The 12,140-nt window shown below is 33.1% G+C and overlaps 1 protein-coding gene across 3 annotated transcripts in view; it reads right to left on the bottom strand.

The window, feature by feature from the left end:
• The window catches only part of LOC134710344 (TNF receptor-associated factor 3-like), a 67,952-nt gene that overhangs the window by 16,645 nt on the left and 39,167 nt on the right, over window positions 1–12,140 (bottom strand). For all 3 annotated transcript variants that reach the window (XM_063570686.1, XM_063570688.1, XM_063570687.1), the window contains 5 exons: window positions 10,316–10,420; window positions 9,112–9,273; window positions 8,387–8,467; window positions 5,332–5,406; window positions 235–354 (listed from right to left, as the gene is read on the bottom strand). In XM_063570686.1, coding sequence (XP_063426756.1) covers window positions 235–354; window positions 5,332–5,406; window positions 8,387–8,467; window positions 9,112–9,273; window positions 10,316–10,420 — 543 coding nt within the window. The remainder of the gene's footprint in view (window positions 1–234; window positions 355–5,331; window positions 5,407–8,386; window positions 8,468–9,111; window positions 9,274–10,315; window positions 10,421–12,140) is intronic.

Raw genomic sequence — 12,140 nt, 5'->3', positions numbered from 1 at the left:
TATGAAGTAACAACCCGTTAATTATGGATTTTCCTGAAAAAAATCTTTTAAAAAATAATGATACGTTAAAAAATTTTAAGATGGAAATTTTCTTTTTGGAATTATAAAGTAGTGCACACAATTTAATGATCAAACTGCCTGAAAAATTAAGAAAAATAAATGACACCAGTAATATGACAGAAAATTCCCTTTCCCTTTCTTTTTGTATTTCATATTGCCAAAACTGAGACGTACCTGAAGTTCTCGCCTCATCTCCATACTCTGTAGATCCATGCTAGCTGTATACATTGTTATCATCTGTAGATGTTCATCTGCAGCATCCTTATTGTGTTTTTGCATGTCCCATTCTGATCCCTGAAGTATATAAAGTAAACAGGTTCAAATTTTCATTTACAAATTTCTTTAAATGTTCCAAAATAAGATAAAATTAAGAATAAAAAACAGGGAATGTGTCAAAGAGACAACAACTTGACAAAAGAGCAGAAAACACTCCAAAAGCCACCAACACAGTAAGAAAATCTTGCACCTGGATGGGGGTTTCAGCTTGCCCCTATAGAAAATATATGCAGTTTCATAGAAAATGGACATCACACTAAAGTATGAACAGAAATTAAAACAAGAATGTGTCCCCAGTACAAAGATGCCCCACTCGCAATATCATTTTCTATGTTCAGTGGACCGTGAAATTGGGGTAAAAACTCTTATTTGGCAGTAAAATTAGAAAGATCATGTCATAAGGAACATGTGTACTAAGTTTCAAGTTGATTGAACTGCAACTTCATCAAAAACTGCCTTGACCAAAAACTTAAACCTTTTTTAGTTATATGATTAATCAGACTAGACTTCGTGAACTTTGCCATTTCATGTAGTTAATTTTTATGCGACAATTCTTTATGTATAAAGATATTTTTTGCTCGTTATTACTGATTATGTTAAATTCATGTGATTCGCTATGATGGAGTTGACCAGTGCATCAAAAAAGCATCACTCAGTCATTTTGAAATTGAAATTACATTAACACATTGCTTAGTCTGAGGGAGCCGTGGTGTAGTGGTTAGCGCATCGGACTACTAACACAAAGGTTCCTGGTTCGATTCCCGTTTGGGATGAAAATTTCAGGAACTCAATTTTCGGCTCTCCCTTGACACCATTTGCGAGTATGGTCTTGAGGAAACGATGATAGTCCGTCGGACGGGGACGATAAATGGGTGACCCGTGTTAAGAGAGAGCCATATCTCTTGCACGTTAAAGACACCCTTGTATATTTCGAAAAAGAGTAGGCTAATGCCGCTACAAGGCAGCACTCGCACCCGCAAAGTGGAAAGGGATTAATATAAGTTGTAAAACTTGTTTCCCAATCCACTATAAATAAATATGTTTAAACTATACTAGTCTGAGGATGACAACCATGATACCTTCAAAGTGACACAGGATTGAGAAAGAACGTAGTGACTTCTATTTCACAATGTAACCAAACAGAAACTAATACTATATTACCCTCTCATGAACAAAAAATATACAGCAATATCATTTACCTACAAAAACATGTTTAACCCCAAACACCCCAGCCTATTTTAAAATAACAGGACAGCTGAATAATGATACCCAGTCAGTATAAGCTCTAGATAGATTTAAAGTCTAAGGTATGAACCATTTGATTTGAGGAGGCAGTCTAAGGTTTTTGAGAAAAAAAAATCTGATTTAATTTTTTGCATTAAATGAAAATTCTGGCTGTATCTGGATTGAAAACAATAATCTTGTCCCCTTCTTTGCTATTAGAAACGAAAATTTGCAACAGAATTATTTAGCATTGAATAAACATGATGGATAAAAAAACAGGGGTATTTTTTTGAGGCCCGGGTTTGCATGTCTGACCAGATTGTCTGTTTTGCAGGACTGATATATTGAATACTTTTTTCAAGACCAGACTGCAACCTGACTGCTGAGTGTGGCCTTTATGTCTCCACTTGACAACTGTCGTTCATAAATTTGTTGTCATGTCAGACTCATTCCTAGCCTTTGGTTGATTTGGAACCCCTCACCTCCCTTTATTTTGTTGGGTGCAACATATCAACCAAACATTTGGATAAAAATTTGCTTGTTTGACTTTTTTAACTCGTGTCTGTCGTATTGTAAATTTCATCGAATATTATAGCCCAGCATATTTCTTGTTTACAACTTAAATCTGTGAATTTATGCTAACTTAACATACAAGTACAGAATTTTCAATGCCTATTTTTTACTGACAAGTCCCACATCAAATATATCAGTACATAGCTTTGGATCCATACTATCATTTTATGATAGACAATCAATAGGGAGAATACAACGGCTTTACAGCAACTATAAAATATGCATGCCCCAAGCCAGGAACCGTTTAAAGAGTGTATTTTACACTAATTTTATGTTTTCAAGCCCCAAAAAAAGTCCCAAAAAGTTTTCACTTCGTTCTGCTCGGTGATATTTAAAAACTTCACCCCCCCTTTTCAATTCCTGGATCCTCCCCTGTAAATGATGTTTAGATTCAGCATATCAAAAAACCGAAGAATTCAATTTTTGTTTACATCAAACAAAGTAAAAATTTGGACTCTTTCATCCTTATAAATATAGACCAATTTGAAAATAGGACCAAAAATTAAAAATTCTAAAAACACAGAATCATGTAGTAAAGAAGTCCAATCATTCGATTTTTGATGAAATCAAACAAAAGTTTTATTTTGGACCCTTTTTGACCTCCATGTGTACCAATTTAATAACAAGGCCCAAAAATCAAAAATCAAAATACATGGTTAGATATAGCATATCAAAAAACACCATATATTCATTTTTTGTTGAAATCAAACACATTTTAATTTTGGACCCCAATTTGGACCAATTTGAAAACTGGGCCCATAATAAAAAAATATAAATACATGTTTAGATTCAGTGTATCAATGAACCTTTGGCACCTTCTTACCGTGTTTATTTTTCACAGCTCCTTCCCTATGCCTGTGTCTGTTGTGACATTTTTTATTTTAACAAACGTAATCTATATATTACTGATTATTTATAAAGCCAGAGATTTTGTTACCATAAATTACTTAAAACCTTTACTAAATTTTTCCATAAATATAAAGATTTGGTTTTGAAGTTTAGAAAACTTATTTCTAACAGGATAGCACATCCTCATATTTACAAAAACTTTGTTATATACATATACACATTCATAGATCTACAAGCTGTCGATACCTATAACTTGGCATTGCACAAGGTAATGTTTTTCTATGACTGTTTATGATGTCTTTACACAAAATCCATTGGATGATGAATGTGTACGGATTGATCATTTAGTTTTATAGATACATCAAATTTTTTTATTAGTCAGTGGTCTCGTTAGCCCAAAATAGAACGGCGCCGCGCCCTGTGTGCCCTCAGTCGTGCCCTTCTGCCCTGACGCCATTTCCGAAAAACCCTTTTGCTGTTTTGGTAAAATTGCCTTTGGTTCATCGATTTCTTATCAGAAGTTAAATATATGACACCTGGTGATTGCCCCCAGGTAACGAGGTTAATCATGTCATTACAATCAATTATTGTGGATAAGACTTCAAAGGTGTTAATTACTAGGTAATTTAATTAAGACAATCAGAGACATTGTATTATATGTCTCTGAGACAATGCACCTTTTTGTCATAAATATGATGAATGTGTCAGCATTTTCTTATCGATCTCCAAGTCACAATATCAGAGTGTAATAATGAAGACTTTCATGAATTTAGAATTGAATTAAAGTAATCAAAATAAAACTATGCCTTCACAGAAACATGGTCCATCTCAACTTGTGAGCGACAAGCAAACGAAAATATATTGGAAATTAATTTTGGAGTGACTTCCCCTGAAAAAGCTTATTAAAAAATTGTGCTCCTAAATTATTATCTAGCACTAGAAATAGGAAAAAATAACCAAATGAACACAAAATTATATAAGAATGTGACCTTAACGATATTAACTGTCTTTGAACATACAAACAAAATATGTTGCAATTTATTTTTGATAATCATACCTTTGGCAATCCATGTTTTATACATTTTCAAGAAAGAAATATGACCTATCAATGTGACTAAAGATGTCAAGTAATCTACACTAAATAATATATGCCTAAACACAAACAATGGAAAAAGATTCAGGGGCCAAGGTCTCAAGCTTGAAATACAACTACTCTGTCATGTACATGTATGGTAAACTATGAGATGTTTAGTTTATGTTTTTTTATTTGGAAAGAGAGAGGGTTGGGGAGAAAAGTAAGTTTATTTAGCCTCTTTTGGTTAATAGTATGAATGTGTATTTCCATGTTTTATGAACATGTAGTATGAATGACTTTTCTTATGCAAATTTTATAGAATAAATAATCAAAACAACAACTTATGCATCTTTATTAACAATATATACAGTAAAAAAATATATGAACCCCGTGATACATTCAGGGACATAGACAAAATAAAGGAGCAGTGCCTTCTCCTATCATAAAAAAATGCCCCGCCCTTCACTAGCACCCTGCCCCTTTTGAATTCTAGCTAGAGCACTGTTAGTTGTTAGAGGCTTTGAACTAGTTGTCATTCTCAGATCTGTACCTAGTGTCTTTTTGTTGTTGGGATGTACAAGTTCCTGTCCACATCCACTTGTTTTTTTGTCCATCTGATGAGTTAAGCCTTTTTCAACTGATTTTTATAGTTCCTTCTTATGTTGAACTGTTATACCACTGTCCCAGGTTAGGGGGAGGGTTGGGATCCCGCTAACATGTTTAACCCACCACATTCTGTATGTATGTGCCTGTCTCAAGTCAGTAGCCTTTTATTAAGTGGTTGTTGTTTGTTTATGTGTTGCATATTTGTTTTTGTTCAATTTTTGCATAAATTAGGCTGTTAGTTTTCTAATTTGAATCGTTTTCATTTGTTGTCATTTTGGGGCCTTTTATAGCTGACTATGCAGTAAGGGTTTTGCTCATTGTTGAAGGTGGTATGGTGACCTATAGTTGTTAATTTCTGTGTCTCATTGGCATTCATACACATCTTCTTTTTTTATATTAAAGGGTCAATTATCAATTTTGAACATTCTGACTTACTTGTAGATCTTACATTGCTGGACATGTTTATTGTTAATAATATCTTTATCTATAACAATATTCAAGATAATAACCAAAACAGCAAAATTTCATTAAAACTATCAATTTAGGGGCAATAACCCAAGGCCATCCAATGGATTTTCAGATTCATACAACAAACAAATCTTTTTTAATAAGGACAATGCCATTTTCTAGAACATTTTTACTCATTTCTAACAAAGGTTCATACATACCACAAATTGACACCCCATAGACTTGAATTTACACTCTTGTGGTCTTAACTGGCATGTCTGCATATGAATTTCTATCTATAAATAAAATGAGACTGATTTATATAAGTTTTTCCAAACTTGTTTCTGAATCCCATGTTGGAACTTAACGTAACATTGTATTGTAATATTTTATTCATGTAATTTTTCATTGAGTGATGAATCTGAAAACGTACCACACAGTATAGTTGACTTATATAAACCCAGAAATGAAATTTCGGAAATCTTTGTATTGTAGTTCCTGAGAAAAATGTGACAAAATATTCATGGGACAGACAGAGGTTAATACCCCCCCTCTTTTTTTTTTAAAGCAGGGGTATTTTCACTCAGCAATACATGTTTGACTCCTTATGTATAGATCAACGATCAAATGGACTTAGCTTGTGTGAATAATCCTTACAAAGTATTAGAAGACATATAATTGAACAAAGAACCAGCACTGCAAATTTCTTGATACAAATATATTGTACATGTCTTTATAGTAAGACCTCAAAATCTTCATGAAGATATTTTTAACCTTATCACTTCTAATGTAACAGCATTACATTTCCAACCGTATGCATAATCACATCAGTCAGTAGTCAGAAACTTAACTTACTACAATGCAAGGTCCTAGATCATGAGAAAAAAAGTAAGACATCATCAATATAGTACTTTGCACATGAGAAACATGTACAATAAGGCATTACTAAACAGAATATTTATTGTCTATTGTAAGAACTTATTCTGAATATGAGTTAAACAAAACTTCAATCACATAAACTTAAATCATCTATAAGATGCCTTTCTCACAAGCCCAGTAGTCAGCACATTTGAAATATTCGTACTGATCACAGCTGAACACAACTCACTCACTTTTTGGACAATCATAATGGAAATTCCAGATGAATTGAACACATTGCTAGCACCCATGAAGTTGACTGGAAAAGAACCTGCCTGGAAGTTCTCAGCAAGTTCTGACCAGGCAGCAGTACAGCTGACGTGGACCAAGACAAAGGCTAAGGAACAAGAGGCATCCTCTAGGAAATCCAAGCCGGCCATGAAGAGTAAGCCACCCTCTACCAGGAGAAGAGACGCAAAGTGTTTTGACCATTTGATGGCAACAAATACAGCTGTGGTACCTGCTGACCAAGTCCAACAAACCACCATCACACAAACAGAGGCAAGAGACAGTGTAGTTGGACATGTACTAACACCAACTAAGTACAAAGGGGAACCAGTTGAGGTTGTAGTCAATAGGGATATTGTCACCAGTCCCTACAACCCCAACAAGGACTGCCACTGCCTGGTATTTTACACATCCACCAATGACAGAGGCAAGCCCAGTAGGATCGACTTTGAAGATAGGTTCGACATCGACCACCCAGACCTACTGCGCACACCACCACACACATCACATACAAGCAGCACGACCTGAAACTTCGTACCAGCAACATCAACGCAGTCGGAGTAAAATGAAGGCTAAAAGACAGACAAACTCCAGTCTATAGAATAGGTTTCTACAGTCCACGATATCCAGACAGGATAGTCGGACTCTAAACACCCACACATCATCATCATCCCAGTAGTCAGCACTTCTGTGTTGACTTGAGTTATCATTGATATGTTCATAATACTAAATAAACTGTTAACAAAACTTTGAATTATTGAAATACTAAGGCTTTTCTACCTCAAGAATAGATAACCTTAGCTGTATTTGGCAAAACTTTTAGGAATTTTTGGTCCTCAATGCTCTTCAACTTCATACTTTATTTGGCCTTTTAAACATTTTTTGATTCGAGGGTCACTGATGAGTCTTTTGTAGTCTAAATGCTCATCTGGCATAAATATAAAATTTAAATTTTAATGATGAGTTTACATAAAGAAGATACAAAGAAAATATAAAGCACAAGCATAAATATCTTCATTTCAAAATGCACAATCAGATATAAAATAGATTAGGATTATAATTATTACATAAACGAAATACCATATTGGGTCAAGGCTTCCAAAACAGTCATATATTCCGGAGAAATGTATAATGTCCAGTAAAAGTTCAGCTGAGCAAAGCATGAAACAGTCATCTACTTTTTTAGTTTTCAAGGCTTTTTCGATCATTTTAACATAATTCACGATCTTTTTGACCCAACCTTTTGTCTTAAACAGCCACATATTTCCGGTCATAAAAGTGACATGATGAATAATTAAAATCAAAACAACCCCTACTTCAATACTTTCTAATTTTAATCAAGGCTAATTAGTTGTTGGACAGCTGAAAACTACCTGCTCAGGTGACAGGTAAACTATTTTCAGTACCAGACTTCGTATAAACTAATCAGTCTATTCACAATTATTTTCGTACATTTCAGCCGTTTGTATCTAATTAATTTAGTCCAAAGGATTAAAATTATAATAAATACATTTATAAACACGATTTGATGAAACATTATCAAACCTTTTAAATGAAAAATCATCAGAACAGCGTTGTATGAACAGGAGCACGTGTACGCATGTGCACAGGTGGGAAATTTAATTATGCATCCTACATTTCTTCAAAAATGATAAAATTATCATTGTAGCTAACGTCAAGTCAACATCCAGTTTTGGAAAATGTGACTTTTAAAAAACGAAAGTAATTCATTTGACAATTTTTTTCATTTTGCTCATTTTTGGAAAATGTGACTTAAAAACGAAAGTAAAGCATTTGACAACTTTTTTCCTTTTGCACAAATAAAGAGTCTAAGGCAGATATGAGCATGCTGATGTGCACACTTTGAATGATGCACTGTCAATTTTAACAGTTTACGTTAGAACATCAAATTCATATCAAAGTAAAGTTTAATATCTTTTTTTTAAGCTAATGCCAATCATTGGGATGGCCATCAAATTACCATCCTTGCCTTTTGTGACTTAGTCTTAGGTATTAAAATCGGGATTAGATATAAAATGTCTGGCTGGCTCAAAAAATTTTTGGAAGCCCTGTATTGGGTTATTATATATTTTAACTTTAATATCAATAAGCATTTTCATTAAAACAAACCTCTTCCCTTGCCCCTGGTCCATGGTCACATTTATATGGACAAGAAATAATTGCTTTTCTGCAAGTGTTATTTTGGTGATTCTGAAATTAAAAAATTGTCCATTGTGAAAACTGAAAATGATGTGCATATTTTCATCTTGCTCCCACACATATCAACTATTCACACTTTTATATTGTTAGGTAGAGATTTATTAGTTCCTTAAAACAAGTATGTCACAAATGACTAGAGACACTGAAAGGTCAATTGACTTGTATTACTGTTTGTAGATTGATTTATAGCAAGTTTCTTTGCAAAATTTCAGGATTATCTAAAGCAATAATATCATCGAGGTAACAGTAAGCATTTTTAAATTTATCAATTAAATGTTATTGAGATCGGTCTTTAATGAGTTTGGCCATGAATTGTGATTCATAACAATACAGTTACAAGTCTGTGATTACAAAGGGTGCAATTGGTGCCCATAGGAAGGTCTGTAACTTGTATAACTAGTTCCTTTACTTCGATCAATGAACTCGATATCAATTTTGGTAATACAGCATACGCATTGGATGTTTAGGATATATAAAGTGCTTTTAATTGTTCATTTGCTATGTTTTTTTGACTCTCTACACTACACTTCCACACAATCTTTTCAAAAATAAGTTGTTGTATTCAATTAAATGGTCTGGGTGCAGACAGTCTTTTACTCATAGTATTAAAAAGAGATATTTAAACAAAAACTTACTGCTTGTAGACAGAATGGGATAGTTTCTTCACAGTAGCTACATCTGACAGGTCTGTAGTCACAATTTTTTACATGGGCTTCCATTTTATCTTCACTACACTGTGCTTCACATCCAGTGTGTGGACATGGTATAGGTTTATATTTACATTGGGATTCATGTGTCTACAAATATATCATAAACAATTTAAAAGATTCATGAAGTCTACAACAACATAGCAAGAGTCTAGTTATTTCAGTCTCCCAATGAAATAATATATACTAGTACACAAATAATACTCATAAAATAACTTCAATCTAAATTATAAACATATAAACTATCTTATCAGCACTCGCACCCGCAAAGTGGAAAGGAATTAATATAAGTTGCAAAACTTCTTTCCCAATCCACTATAAATAAATATGTTTAAACTAAAGTATCTTATAAATAAATGGTGAATGTTTCTATGGGCCAAATATGCCCCCGCTTGTAAATATAATACATGAATCAACCTCCACATACAGATGCAGGATTCACTTAGTTAAGACCCTTTTGAGATTATAAGCATTGTGTACAAGTTTCATAACATTTCAGGTTGAGGCAAACTAAACTTGTTTACGACAGGGGCATAAGAGTACAACAATTATAGGTCAAATTAATTCACTTTTACAAGCATGATAACTAGATATAAGAATATTTTTAAGTTGAACTACCAGTTGAAAATTTGGAGATATCTTACATTATTCAAATAATCAAAAATCATATCTAGCATGTCTAGTATCCCAGAATCAAAAGATGCATTGTCTATCCCTGAAGAATTTGCAATATCTTTTCAATTTAAACAGTTGCCACCTACAAATATTTATAGATGACTTTCAATTTTTTTTTGCCCTTAAACTATTGGTACCATAACCTCCTAAAATCAATCCCAACATTCCTTTGTGGTATTGAAACTTCTGGTAAAATTTCATATAATCCATTTACTTATACTCAAGTTATAGTCCTGGAATTAGTGTGTTCCGGACAAAAACAACACAGACGACAACATGATACCATTATACGACCCCCCCCCCCCCCCAAAAAAAATAAATAAAATAAAATTGAAAGTGGTCAGTTGTGTCCTTGAGAAAGTTAGTCCATGGTAAAATTTTCTATCATTGAATTTAGCAAGTCTAATAGCTTTCCTATTTTATTCCTATCCTATTTTTAGTAACAAGAAAACCTTACCATTAAATCTTTCCATGGTAACTTTTCTGGGCATCCATGAGCTTTAAATGTGCAATAGACAGGTAAGTTTTTTATTTCTCTTCTTGTTCCATTATCTCCCCTGATCTGTAAGACATTAAAAATATTTGACACTGTAGCTCGGTAAAATACAATTAACAATGAAATCAATGAAAACACCTTAAACACTGAGATATGTTGTTAACTGATCACTATTAAGTTTACTAGGCACATAGCGTAACATTCATTGAGTTCGACATTTATAAGAAGCTAAATTCAAAAAGAAAATTTAATGCTGGTCATGCTGGTACTTAAAATTTAGATAAATATTGGATGTCAAAATGAAACAGAACATGCAATGAAATTTTTTTTTTAAAAATTTTATGAAACCTGTTTAATGTGTTGTTTTTGGAATTTTTTTTAGCAGAAGTATTTTAAAACCAACAGCGGATTGTTGTTGATCTCCATAACAGGATTGCTTCCTGTACTAACCAGAACATTTTTTCCTTCTTTTATTTCCTTGTATTAGTAAGTTTTCACCTGTTGGTAGCTGCATCATGCAGGTTTTTTTTTAATTTTGTTTTACTTTATGACCTATGGTCCAGATAGTTAATGAGGAGGTTTGTGTACATGTTAAACTGGCTTAACCTCACCATGTTATGTGTGTTACCAAGTCAAGCTATCTGAACCATATTATGTCTTTGTATGTAGGTCTATTTGTTTCTTCAGAAGTCTGATGATATTGGTACATGTATGAGAGGCATGAAACTCAAGAGGTAACTTCTTATGCCTTTTAAACATTTTTCAGGTAAAATGTATTAAAATCTTTTTCAGGTATTAAAATCAATTTTGTTATGGATGAACAGCTATCTGAAGACGACACTTTCACCACAGTAATTTAGTTTTCACACATCAAATTTTGGAAATGACAGCTATGAAAACCAATAATAATAGTAAATAAAGGCAACAGTAGTATACCGCTGTTCAAAACTCATAAATCCATGGACAAAAAACAAAATCGGGGTAACAAACTAAAACCGAGTGAAACGCATTAAATATAAGAGATGAACAATGACACAACACAGAAACGGACCAAGCATCAGACAAAACACCACGAGAATAACAAATATAACATGAAAACCAAATACATGAATTTGGGATAGAAAAAAAAAAGAGAAAACCATCTTCAAGAAAATTAGTTTACACAAGTTTGTTAACTTTCCGTTCAAAATCTTGAAAAGGTTTGACTAACAAAAAGCCATCTGTATAATACTAAAGAATAATTACAATCTGAAATATTGCATGCCAAAATTAATCTATTTTGAATCATTGTTAATTGTCTACATTAATTTTTTCTCCATTATGATTAAAAAATAAAAGCATTTGTTAAGTGCTCCTATGTAAGGAGGATTATCAATACAAGAAATAAAACAGGAGTTGGTGCAATCTTGTTATGTTCAATTATTACATTGGTTGCAATGAATTACATTGATTTCCCAGTTGAATAAAAACGATAATTTCACATGTGAAATAAATGTGGTTATTTCACTCTCTGAAGTCATACAACAATAGGCGTTGTCAAGACGTCGATAACGTCGGATCAAAACAAATTGTGAATGCGTAGGAAAATAATATAGTTCCTTACATTTTCTGCATTAATTTCATAAAAAAAAAGCCATTTGTAGCCAATGTAATAAAAAGTATATCTAATCGCCGTATTTGAATATGAAAAATAAGACAACTTGTGACCGAACACCGCTATGGATTAAACTCATGCTGCGCACTCGTTTAATCCATGCGTCGTTCAGTCACGCGTTGTCTTATTTTT

Source organism: Mytilus trossulus, chromosome 3 (assembly GCF_036588685.1).
Source record: "Mytilus trossulus isolate FHL-02 chromosome 3, PNRI_Mtr1.1.1.hap1, whole genome shotgun sequence".
NCBI lineage: Eukaryota > Metazoa > Mollusca > Bivalvia > Mytilida > Mytilidae > Mytilus > Mytilus trossulus.
This window is presented reverse-complemented; position numbering and strand designations above follow the sequence as displayed.